At 50.3% G+C, this 12167-nt stretch overlaps 1 protein-coding gene, 4 non-coding genes and 1 pseudogene across 5 annotated transcripts; all 6 read left to right on the forward strand.

Moving 5' to 3' along the window:
• The first annotated feature begins 6 nt into the window (after nucleotides 1-6).
• On the forward strand, nucleotides 7-123 carry LOC123740574 (U5 spliceosomal RNA). Its single transcript, XR_006768453.1, has one exon. It is a non-coding gene; the product is annotated as a U5 spliceosomal RNA (small nuclear RNA).
• Nucleotides 124-2605: 2482 nt separating this feature from the next.
• On the forward strand, nucleotides 2606-6350 carry LOC123724050 (uncharacterized). The gene is made up of 2 exons (XM_045714130.1): nucleotides 2606-3309; nucleotides 5877-6350. Exons 1-2 carry the CDS (start codon nucleotides 3043-3045, stop codon nucleotides 6348-6350), a joined length of 741 nt encoding a protein of 246 aa, XP_045570086.1. The 5' UTR covers nucleotides 2606-3042.
• A 520-nt stretch (nucleotides 6351-6870) lies between these two features.
• On the forward strand, nucleotides 6871-7057 carry LOC123740401 (U2 spliceosomal RNA). The gene has a single exon (XR_006768303.1). It is a non-coding gene; the product is annotated as a U2 spliceosomal RNA (small nuclear RNA).
• A 553-nt stretch (nucleotides 7058-7610) lies between these two features.
• LOC123740586 (U5 spliceosomal RNA) lies at nucleotides 7611-7727 on the forward strand. The gene has a single exon (XR_006768464.1). It is a non-coding gene; the product is annotated as a U5 spliceosomal RNA (small nuclear RNA).
• Nucleotides 7728-10648: 2921 nt separating this feature from the next.
• LOC123740365 (uncharacterized) lies at nucleotides 10649-10826 on the forward strand (annotated as a pseudogene).
• Nucleotides 10827-11403: 577 nt separating this feature from the next.
• On the forward strand, nucleotides 11404-11520 carry LOC123740575 (U5 spliceosomal RNA). The gene has a single exon (XR_006768454.1). It is a non-coding gene; the product is annotated as a U5 spliceosomal RNA (small nuclear RNA).
• Nucleotides 11521-12167: the final 647 nt, after the last annotated feature.

Below are 12167 nucleotides of genomic sequence, written 5' to 3' on the forward strand. Positions count from 1 at the left end.
TCCATACGACTCTGGTTTCTCTTCATTACGCACAAGCCTTTCGCCTTTTACTAAAGACTTCCGTGGAGAGGAACACTTACGAGTTCAACGTATTTTTGGAAGGGCTTTGCTTCTGGCAGAGCCCGGTATCTTGTTTCAAGAGAAATTGACAGAGATGACGCCGAGACTTTTTGCTCAGGCGTTTGACTTGAAGCCGGCTGACCGACCGGCGTTTTTTTCCACTCAAAGTAGTCGCTCGGGCAATTGAGTTCAAGCCCGACGATGACTGGTGTATTTGCCGGGCATTGAACAAATAGTCGCACTAGGATTAAAGAGCTAGTGACCTAACGACGCATTAGCGACTTTTAAAAAAAACACACCCGCCTGTCACCAGGGAAGCGTTGGGTGAGGAGGAGCCAACTTTTGCCAAACCGATGAGGTCTGCCGAGGCCCCGGGGCCCGGCGGGTGCAGGGGTCAATTTGTGGGTTATCGCTTCTCGGCCTTTTGGCTCAGATCAAGTGTAGTTACCTTGTCAGTGCTGCACTTGATCAGAGAAGCGATCGTAGGCCGGAGGGCGCCCGGGAAATTGTGCTATTTATTTTTGTCAAATTATTATTTATTGTCATTATTGTTGTTTTTTTGTCTCACCCTTGTTTATTCTTTGTCCTGGGTTAGGTGGTGGTTTTGGTGGTGGACTACAGGTGCACCAGCACCTGTAGGGTGAGTTTAAAGGCCCTCTGGTCTTTTTCTTTAGTTATTTAATTTATTTGTGTTTTCCCCTGCTTGTCCTGTTTTGCATCTCTCCTCCCCTGTGTATCCTATAGTCCCCTCCTTAGCTCCTCCCATTGTCTTCAGTTGTGTGTTGTCTGCTAGCTGGGGTGGCTTTCTGGCTTGTCGGCCTGCTAGCTTTAGCTTGGCCTGCTAGCCTCCCGGCCCCTTAGGCGTGGCAGGCATTGTTTGACTGTTTTTTTTTTTCTTTACCCCCATCCCCTTTGTATCCTTAGTTTTTTTTTTCTGTTTCTTGTTATTTGTGTTGCCAACTGAGGGACCTTTTGCTGGCTAGCCCGCTAGCTGGTTAGCATAGCCTGGCCTGCTGGTGAGGCCTGCTAGCCTTCGTGTCCCTCAAGTTTGGGCAGGTGTTTGTTAGTCAGTGTGTCCTTTTTTCTCCCTTACCCCCCTTGTTCCCCTTTTACTTTAATTAATTTGTTTTGTTAGTCTTGTGCATTGTTAGTCTTACCCCCTAGTTTGTCTTCCCTTTTGGTTGGTGTGCCGTGTTTGTTTTTGTTGTAAGGCCTCTTGGCTGGTGGGTCTGCCAGCTGGTAGGCTTAGCCTGGCCTGCTGGCGGGGCCTGCTAGCTTTCTAGCCTTAGTTTGGTTGTGTGGTTTATTTTTTGTCTCTCCCTTTTGTGCCTCTCCCTCTTGTGGAAAATATAAAACAAAAAATTCCCCTCCTAGTGTTACTTCCCATTGTTAATAAGATTAGTTTGGTGCTGTGCTAGATAGGTTGTTGTGTGTCCCGTGGTGCTGGTAGGCCCGGTTAGCTTAGTCTGGCCGAGCCTGCCAGCTTCCTCGGGTGTCTTACACCCTTTCCTTCTTCCCAACCCCCTCCCCCCCTTCCTTTCCCTCCCTTTTTTCCCTTCCCCTCCCCCCTTTTTACCGGTGTTGGGCTGTAAAGGGAGTGGGCCTCCATCATGTCAGCAGCACAGGTTGGCATGAGGAGGCACCATGCAGTGCGCCTCCTCTTAAAGGAGAAGGGAGGGAAAATAATGGAGTTATCCCGATTGGATTTCTCCAGAAAATTCCTCCAGAAAGAGCTCGGTTTCCATCCCGCGCAGGTAAACTGCATCTTAGCCCTTCCCTATGGGAAGGGCTTCGATGTCAGTTTTGCCAACGCCAGCTTCCTGCGGGAGTTCTGGGGGCAACTCCAGAACTCCCTGAACACCCAGGGGTCCCTCACAGCCATGTTTGAGGTGACCAAGCTGACGGATAATAGCATTAAAACCGTTATTATCCGTATGTACAATGAAACCGTACAGCCGGAGGACGTTGCAGTATGGCTGGGCAGGTACTGCAACGTGAAGGGGCCCTTGGTCCAGGTGAAGGATCCCGATGGGATCTGGACAGGGGCCTGGAGGGTGACTGTCCAGCAGAGGGAGGACCCTGGGGGCTATGGTGGGTTGAAAGCCATCCCATCCACCATAGTCCTCGGAGAGAATAGAGGCCATGTTCACTACCAGGACCAGCCCAAGCTGTGCCGTAAGTGTGGTGAACATGGCCACCTGGCAGAGGCCTGTAAAAAGGTCGTCTGCATGAAGTGCCGGGAGGTGGGCCACCGCTACGAGGAGTGCACGAACGGAAGGTCGTGCAACCTCTGTGGCGAGCGGTCCCACCTCATCCGCGGCTGCCCCTTCTCCTGGGCCAATAAGGTCAGGGCCGAAAGGAGGGAGAGGGAGACGGCGGCCGCGGACCGGACTTCTGAGCGCCAAGGGGAGGGAACGGCAGTTGCCGAGGAGGTGGTGGTGGAGCCGGTGGTGGTTGAGAATGTAGTGGTGGAGCCGGTGGTAGTGGAGGGCGCGGAAGGTGCAGTGGTGGAAAAAGTGGGAGGAGAGGACAACCCCCCCCCCAATCCCCCTGCCCCAGATTAATGTGACCCCTGAAGGAGAAAGGGCCGAGAAAGACGGCCCCGGAGAGATCTTGAGTGAGAACTCCCCAAGTGGGTCAGACAGTATGGAGACTGTGTCGGAAAGAGATATGGGAGAGGGGGTGGAGATTCTGGAGGAACACCTCCCCCCACGAAAAAGAAATGCGGAGGAGCTCTCCGACCCCGAACAAGGCGATGAGAAAAAGGGCAAGGTGGAATGGGAGAGCTCCCAGGCGGAGGAAGAACCCAGAACCTTCCCCCCCAACTCCCCCAACACAATCTCCTTTTTAAGTCCGGTTTTAACCTCCTCTCCCTGCCATCCCCCGTTACCCCGGCGGGAGAGAGAGGAAGTACCAGAAAAATAACCTCCTTTCAACTGTTTAAATGCCTTTTCATTTAGCACTGTTTTTACTCACCCTTTTATGGCTTTTAACATCACCACTATAAATGTGAGAAGTATAAAAACAGAAATAAGAGCACAGTCGGTTTTATCCTTTTTAGAAAGGTTTAATTCAGATGTGTTTTTATTACAGGAGTGTGGTCTACCCTTTTTATCCTCTTATAGGAAATGGGAGGACAAGTGGCAGCATGGGCCCTCCATTTGGAGTGGCTCAAATTTTAATAAAAATGACGGTGTTGCCATTTTAATCAAGACCCCACATGTGGTGGTGAGGGGGAGCACGGTGGTGGTAGGTGGGCGCGCTCTTTTAGCCAATTGTACTTTTATGGGGAGGGATTTTAACATGCTAAATGTGTATGGTTTTAACGATAAACATGACCGGTGCGCACTTTTAGAAGACTTGCAGTCCCACATGCTAGGGAGGGATCCTCTAGTGGTGGGTGGGGATTTTAATTGTGTTTTAAATAGAGCAGACAGGAGAGGGGCGGGAGAGGATTTTAAGGTAGATAGGTCAAGTGTTTTATTGCAAGGGCTGTGCAGGGATTTTAAACTGACTGACTGTTTTAAAACCCTGCATCCAAGAGAGGAGGGCTTCACCTGGACCAGTGGTGACGGCACCAGAGCCTCTCGCATTGACTATCTGTTTACCCGGGACTGCCCCCAACTGATGCTAGAATAACCCCTGCCTTTTTCTCAGATCACGTAATGCTGACGTGCACCCTTTCACTAACTTCGGGTGTGACTGTGGGAAGAGGGCCCTGGAAATTGAACTGTTCCCTTTTAGAAGATGATAGAGTAGTTAGCCAGTACAGGGAGCAGTTCAGCCAGTGGCAGACGCTACAGGACTTCTTTGACACACGAGCACAATGGTGGGAAATGGTGAAGGGTAGGACGAGGACTTTCTTTAGAGAGATAGGAATGAAGAAAAGCAAAGAAAAAGATAGACGCATGGTGGGACTGCAAAAGCGACTGGAAAGATATTTTAACCTTGGCCAACAGGGCTTTGATTTTAACTATGAAATTAAAGAAGTAAAAAGGAAATGGCACTTTTAGCTGAACAGAAAAGTAAGGGGGTTATTTTAAGAAGTAAGGAGAGGGAATTAGAAGAGGGGGAGAAGTGTACAAGGTACTTTTTAAGAAAATAGTTAGTAAGGGTAGGACAATGACAGGTTTAAAAAATAAAGATGGGTTTTTAAAAACAGACACAGAGGGAATGAAAGAAGTAGTCGAGGATTTTTATGGGGAACTGTTTGGGGAAAAAGTTGTATGTGAGGAAACCATGGGGGACGTTTTAACATACATTGACAAGATTTTACCCAACACAGACGACCTGACAAAAGACTTGACGAGGACAGAAATTGACCAAGGACTGAAACATTTTAAGAGGGGTAAATCACCGGGGAGGACGGCCTCCCTTTGGAGTTTTATCTGACCTTTTGGGATGTTTTAGCCGATGAACTTCTGACTGTTTTTACTGACTTTGAATACCTCGACAGACTACCTGACAGTTTTAGAGTGGGGATCGTGACTCTTTTATATAAGAAAAACGACAGGACGGACCTGAAGAACTGGAGACCGATAACCCTTTTAAATTTTGATTGTAAACTTTTTACCAAGGTTTTAACACTCAGAATGTCTTCTGTCTTAGGGGAGGTGATCCACCCGGATCAAACCTGTGCCATTCCCGGAAGGAAGATCACGGACAGCCTGATACTGATCCGAGATGCCATCTGTTATGCGAGAGACAGAAACATGCGGCTTGTAGTCCTAAATTTAGATTTTGAAAAAGCCTTTGATCGGGTCTCGCACCAGTACCTCTTTAAGGTACTGCAAAAAATGGGTTTCCCGGACAGGTTTTTAGCTTGGGTGGGACTGCTGTACGGGGATATCACCAGCAAAATCCTTGTAAATGGGCATCTGTCAAAAGCAGTGGGAGTACACTGCGGCGTCCGTCAGGGCTGTCCGTTATCTCCCCTTCTGTTTGTGGCCGGCATTGAACCACTGGCACAGGTCTTGAGAAGGGACCAACGGATCAGTGGGGTGGGTATCCCGGGGAGTGGGGGGATGACCGCCAAGTGCGTATTTTACATGGACGACGTCAACATTTTATGCACCGACCTTTTATCCGTCGACAGGACCCTGGACAGGACTGACTGGTACGGACGAGCCTCTGGGGCGAGACTGAACAGAGACAAGACAGAGGCCCAATTTTTCGGACCGTGGGCAGACCCAGACTTGACCAGACTACCACTGACTGTGAAAACGACGGACATAAGGGTACTCGGGGTAAAGTTTGACAGGGAGGGAGGAGGGAGAGGTAATTGGAGTGGGATCCTGGGGACAGTAAGACAGAGACTGGGATTTTGGGGACTACGACAGCTGACTTTTGAGGGCAAGGTTTTAATCATTAAAGCAGTGATTTTACCTGTGCTTTTATTAATCAGTTCTGTTTTTATCCCCCCTAGGAGAACTCTTTTAGCCCTGGAGCGGATGCTGTTTTACTTCTTGTGGGGGAGCAAGTGGGAGAGGCTGAGGAGGGAGGTGGTCAAGAGGCCCAGGTCCAAGGGGGGGAAAGGCTTGCCTGACCTCTACTTGTTCCTGGGCAGCCGCTACACAGCGTTACATCTTACTCTTGCCACCTCCCCGGCCACCAATAAGACCCAGGCCCTCGCAAGGTTCTGGCTGGGATCTTACCTCAGGTCTCTGAGGCTGATCCCAGTCGACCTGCGAGCCCCAGTCTCTTTCCTGCTTCCCACACACTACGCCCAGCTCCAGAAGTTTTTAAGACATTTTAAATTGGAAAAAGAAGCAGTCACAGTTTTAACTAAACATCGCTCTCTTCTCTCTCTTGTGCAGGATCGGGAACCAGTGTGTCCAGTGCGCGGGCTTGCTATAGGCGAGCCCACAACGGTTTGGCGTAATGTGGCCCATCCTGCTCTCCTGAATCGGCACCGGGACCTGTCCTGGATGGTCGCCCATGAGATCCTCCCGGTCAGGGCCGTCATGCACTCCCGGGGCATGGCGAGGACATCCGCGTGCCCCCGACCAGGCTGTGGCCAAGAGGAGTCGGTGAGGCACTTGCTCTGGGAGTGCAGAGCCGCCAGGGACCTGTGGAAGGAAGTAGGCCCCCTGATCTCCCCGTGTCTTCCAGCAGGGGAGGACCTAACGCCCCAGCTCGTGCTGTATGGGGTGGGCCGAAGGCCTATTCCACCAAAGGCCTTCACCAAGCTCTGGCCCACCCTCACGTGTCTGAAGGCAGCACTGTGGTCCTCCCGCAACCTGCTGGTAGCGAAACAGGTCAACACCACCCCCAGGCAGTGGCCATGGTAGCCACAGAAGCCCTGGGGTGGTACAGAAGGAAGGGGGCCTCGACCCCAGGCGAAGGGTCCCCCACAACACCCAAGGTCCCTGCGGCCACGGCCTGACAGCGCTGCGGCGCCTAGGGCGATGCACCTAGGGGAGGTATCTCCTCTGGGCCCCGAAGGACGGGACGGTGATCGATTCGGAAGAGCAGGAGGAGGCAAGTTTGATAAGGACTCACCCCGCTCCTGTACAAGGGACCGAAGACAGCTTTTTAACAAGTGACTTTTTAAATACATTTTTATGTCTTAAAAATGTTTTTCTTTTTTAAATCATTTGTACACATTTTAAATGGCTTTTACAGATTTGATGTTTTATACAACGAAAAGTACTTTCATTAATGGTTGTTTTTATTGGTGTAAACAACATGTACTTTTTAACAAATTCAAATGTAATTCAAATGCTGTGTTTTATGCCTCCATGCTGTTTGTTTGTGTATAAATGATGTAAAAATATAAATATGAGCTGTTTTTAAAGGAACTGTGACAATAAAACTTTTCCAAAAAAAAAACCAAAAAAATAAATCTGTTCTTATCACTTTAATATCTGATACGTCCCCCATCGGGGGACTACATATTAAATGGATTTTTCGAACAGGGAGTCGGAAATGGGGCTTGCTCCGTCCGCTCCACGCATCGACCCGGTATTGCAGTACCTCCGGGAACGGTGCAACACTTTTCTCCCATTGTCAAGGAAAAAGAAATACACCAAGCTATGTAAAACAGCTAGCAGAAGAAGAGAAGGAATGAAAAAAGAAGAATCATCCAAACTGAAACAAGTGCGAAGCCCCCTTCATGGGGGTCCCCCGTTTTCCCGCCATTTTACTTAAAAAAAAAAAAAAAAAAATAAAAACATTGGCCAGGAGAGTGTGTGTGTGTGTGTGTGTGTGTTTTTGAGCCCCCCCAAAAAAATACAATCACTTCACCAGGATTGTGTGTGTGTGTGTGTGTGTGTGTGTGTGTGTGTTTTGAGCCCCCCCAAAAATACAATCACTTCACCAGGATTGTGTGTGTGTGTGTGTTTTTGAGCCCCCCCCCAAAAATACAATCACTTCACCAGGATTGTCTGTCTGTCTGTCTGTCTGTCTGTCTGTCTGTCTGTCTGTCTGTCTGTCTGTGACTTTTTACCCACAGCCCTCGAAAACTTGGAAGAGTGGGTTCGGGGACCACCCGCGGGACCCGGCCTAGAGTGCACCGTGTGTGTCTCGGGCCCCGACCTCTGACTTCCATACGACTCTGGTTTCTCTTCATTATGCACAAGCCTTTCGCCTTTTACTAAAGACTTCCGTGGAGAGGAACACTTACGAGTTCAATGTATTTTTGGAAGGGCTTTGCTTCTGGCAGAGCCCGGTATCTTGTTTCAAGAGAAATTGACAGAGATGACGCCGAGACTTTTTGCTCAGGCGTTTGACTTGAAGCCGGCTGACCGACCGGCGTATTTTTTCCACTCAAAGTAGTCGCTCGGGCAATTGAGTTCAAGCCCGATGATGACTGGTGTATTTGCCGGGCATTGAACAAATAGTCGCACTAGGATTAAAGAGCTAGTGACCTAACGACGCATTAGCGACTTTTAAAAAAAAACACACCCGCCTGTCACCAGGGAAGCGTTGGGTGAGGAGGAGCCAACTTTTGCCAAACCGATGAGGTCTGCCGAGGCCCCCGGGGGGCCCGGCGGGTGCAGGGGTCAATTTGTGGGTTATCGCTTCTCGGCCTTTTGGCTCAGATCAAGCTTGGTACCGAGGTGCCCCAGAGCTCGCTGAGTCAGAAGGTCGAAGACGGAGAGCGGTAACATTTTTGAGTGGGAAAATCCTTTTTTTCATCTCAGTCCCGGGTTTTTTTTTTTGGCTTCTTTAAAAAAGAGAGTTATTTTGTTTTTGATTGAGAAGAGTGTCATTGTCCAGGGTGGAAATGGCACGCAACTCTTCCAGCAAGGGGATGCCAGGAACCGGTTTGGCGAACACAGTGCGATTCGCTTGGAGGAACAAAGAGATGGAGCAATTTGAAAGAGAGACTTTTGGGAGAACCATTCTTATGGGGATCCTGAAGTTGGAGGTGAAGGACGTGCTATGCCTCCAAGCGAATCCAATGGAGGGAGCGTACGATGTGACGCTGCACAAGGAGGAGAAGCACGAAGAAGTGTTGAAGAAGGCGAGAGAGCTTGGGAAGAGAAACCCCTGTGCCATTACGAGGTGACCAGCCTGGCTAAGAACAATTTCAGGGTGGTCACCATAAATATGTACAATCCGCATGTGAAGGATGAGGAGGTGAGGGCCTTTCTGGGGAGGTACGCTGACAACGTCTCCTCAGCGAGGCACCTCAGGGACTCCCTGGGATTCTGGAACGGAAGGAGAGGGTTCCAGGTCCTTCTCAGGGAGGACCCGAAGGGATTGGGTGGCTACCTCCATCCCCCGGCAATGTTCTCCCTGGGGGCTGACAGGGGGACATTGTTTTATGCCCGTCAGCCTCCGTTCTGCAGGCGTTGTATGGCCTACGGTCATGTCCTGGCCTCGTGCAACACCAGGAAGTGCAGGTTCTGTGGGTCGGGAGAGCACGAGGCCAAGGACTGTGACGAGCCCAAGGCTTGCCACGGGTGTGGCGCGTCAACACACCTGTGGCGTGATTGCCCGGCTCGTCAAAGGTCATACGCGTCTGCAGCTGGAGGGGGAGCGGGGGATGGGGGAAGAAGAGAAAGGAAGGATGCGGAAGACAGTAATGGCACAGGGGAGAAGACAGGACGGGAAGAGGGCGAGAGGAAGGAGGCGGAAGGAGGTGAAGGAGCAGAGAAGAAGCCTGGAACAGTGGAGAGAGCGGAGGCGGAGGTGGAGGAGGGAACAGTGACGGAAATGGAGGGAGAAGCGAGGACAGGACCAGAAGAAGGAGCGGGGAAGAGAGGAGGGAAGGAGTGGGGGGACAGCATGTCGAGCGCCCTCGTTGAAGAGTTAAGGGGAATGGTGGAGGAGCTGGCGGAGAGGGGGAGTGGTGATTCTCCGCTGCCTCCAACGCCTAAGAAGAAAGGGAAAAGGAGGGGGGCTCGGCATGCTGTGAGAGGGAGGGGGGTGTGGAGGGGGAGGCCAAGCGTGGGATGGGGGAGGGAAGAACGGCCCTGTCCTCGCTGTTTTCCTCAGCCCCTCAACAGCTGGTGGAGGGTGACTCCCAGGGCGTGGCGCTGGGCTGGGTGTCTGAGGGGGGATCTCAACTCCTGCTTGGGGAGATGGGGTCCCCTGCTCTCGACCTCAGTCCAGCAGCCTACAGGGAGAGAGGAACGAAGGGTGTTGGTGGGGAACCCAGGATGCAGGACACTCCAAGGCCTAACACCATACCTGCATCCTGGGTTGGAGAGATGGAGGAGGACGGGGGGACGTCAGGAGAGGAGAAGACGTCCCCGCCGGATGAGTCGAAGCAGGGGAGCATCGGGTGAGTCTCCTGTTTTTTTGGTTATTTTGGGGTTTCATTTCATTGATGTAAGGTTTTTATTTTAATTTTAAATGACATTTTCTGTTAATATTTTTAGTTTAAATGTAAGGGGTTTAAGGGATTTTGTTAAGAGGAGGGCGGTATTTAGTTTTTTGGAAGGGGTGGGTTTTGATGTTTGTTTTTTACAGGAGGTTCACCTGAGGGATGGAGGGGATGTCATCAGGTTTAGTAGGGAGTGGGGTAAGGGGGAGTCAGTTTGGGGTATAGGTGGGGTGCATTCTACAGGGGTGGGGATTTTGTTTGGGAATAGGGAGGTGAAGGTGGAGGGATCTTTTGTTGTAATGCAGGGGAGGGTGTTGGGGGTGGATGTCACTTTTAGGGATAGTAGGTATAGGTTAGTGGTGGTGTATGGGCCACAGGTGGCGGCAGACAGGAGGGAGATGGTGGACTGTCTGACGGATAGGGATAGGTTTCTGCTCTGGCTTCTCATGAGCCTCTTTAAGCGAGGGCTGTGGGAAGCCAGGCAGAACATGGTCAAGACAGGGAGAGATTGGGGGGTGGAAGGAATAGTGAGGAGGGTGGAAGGAGATTTGAGGGGGAGGATGAAGAGGGAGGAGACGAAGTGGGGGCAGCATGCTGCCCGGGAGAGATGGAAGGGGGGATTAGGGCTGGGGTTATTTTAGATTAGGGACGGGAAGATAGGGAAAGTTAGTGTTTAGGATGACGGGGAGGGATGATGCTCCACTGAGTTTTTGTTTGGGGTTTCATTTGTTTTGTGAATTAAAAATACCATGATTGATTTAGTTTGAATGAAAATTTTGATTTGTATGATATGAATGGTATTGATTGTAATAAATTATTTTTTCAAAAAAAAAAAAAATCTGTTCTTATCAGTTTAATATCTGATACGTCCCCCATCGGGGGACTACATATTAATGGATTTTTCCGAACAGGGAGTCGGAAATGGGGCTTGCTCCGTCCGCTCCACGCATCGACCCGGTATTGCAGTACCTCCGGGAACGGTGCAACACTTTTCTCCCATTGTCAAGGAAAAAGAAATACACCAAGCTATGTAAAACAGCTAGCAGAAGAAGAGAAGGAATGAAAAAGAAGAATCATCCAAACTGAAACAAGTGCGAAGCCCCCTTCATGGGGGTCCCCCGTTTTCCCGCCATTTTACTTAAAAAAAATTAAAAAAAAAAAAACATTGGCCAGGAGTGTGTGTGTGTGTGTGTGTGTGTGTGTGTGTGTGTGTGTGTGTGTGTGTGTGTGTGTGTGTGTTTTGAGCCCCCCCAAAAATACAATCACTTCACCAGGATTGTGTGTGTGTGTGTGTGTGTGTGTGTTTTGAGCCCCCCCAAAAAATACAATCACTTCACCAGGATTGTGTGTGTGTGTGTGTGTGTGTTTTTGAGCCCCCCCCCAAAAATACAATCACTTCACCAGGATTGTCTGTCTGTCTGTCTGTCTGTCTGTCTGTCTGTCTGTCTGTCTGTGACTTTTTACCCACAGCCCTCGAAAACTTGGAAGAGTGGGTTCGGGGACCACCCGCGGGGACCCGGCCTAGAGTGCACCGTGTGTGTCTCGGGCCCCGACCTCTGACTTCCATACGACTCTGGTTTCTCTTCATTACGCACAAGCCTTTCGCCTTTTACTAAAGACTTCCGTGGAGAGGAACACTTACGAGTTCAACGTATTTTTGGAAGGGCTTTGCTTCTGGCAGAGCCCGGTATCTTGTTTCAAGAGAAATTGACAGAGATGACGCCGAGACTTTTGCTCAGGCGTTTGACTTGAAGCCGGCTGACCGACCGGCGTATTTTTTCCACTCAAAGTAGTCGCTCGGGCAATTGAGTTCAAGCCCGACGATGACTGGTGTATTTGCCGGGCATTGAACAAATAGTCGCACTAGGATTAAAGAGCTAGTGACCTAACGACGCATTAGCGACTTTTAAAAAAAACACACCCGCCTGTCACCAGGGAAGCGTTGGGTGAGGAGGAGCCAACTTTTGCCAAACCGATGAGGTCTGCCGAGGCCCCCGGGGGCCCGGCGGGTGCAGGGGTCAATTTGTGGGTTATCGCTTCTCGGCCTTTTGGCTCAGATCAAGCTTGGTACCGAGGTGCCCCAGAGCTCGCTGAGTCAAAAGGTCGGAGATAGGAGGGCGGTATTTTTTTGTTTTTGCTTTATTGGAAATTGTTTTTCAATACTCTTTTTTTTCCACCAGCGGCTTCTTTTTTGGAAGAGAGCTTTATACCTGAGAAGATGACGCAAGAAGTACAAAGAAGAACGGTCCCTGGGATAGGGATAGCGAATACAGTAAGGTTTGCATGGAGCAACAAGGAGAAGGAGCCATTCGGGAGGGAGACGTTTGGGAGA

This window comes from Salmo salar, unplaced genomic scaffold (genome assembly GCF_905237065.1).
Source record: "Salmo salar unplaced genomic scaffold, Ssal_v3.1, whole genome shotgun sequence".
In the NCBI taxonomy this organism is placed as follows: Eukaryota; Metazoa; Chordata; class Actinopteri; order Salmoniformes; family Salmonidae; genus Salmo; species Salmo salar.

Coding starts and splice junctions, on each gene's coding strand:
- LOC123724050 (XM_045714130.1), top strand. CDS start 3,043: ATGGCTTTTAACATCACCACTATAAATGTGAGAAGTATAAAAACAGAA. Junction 3,310..5,876: donor TGAGGGGGAGCACGGTGGTG/GTAGGTGGGCGC, acceptor TCTCTTGTGCAG/GATCGGGAACCAGTGTGTCC.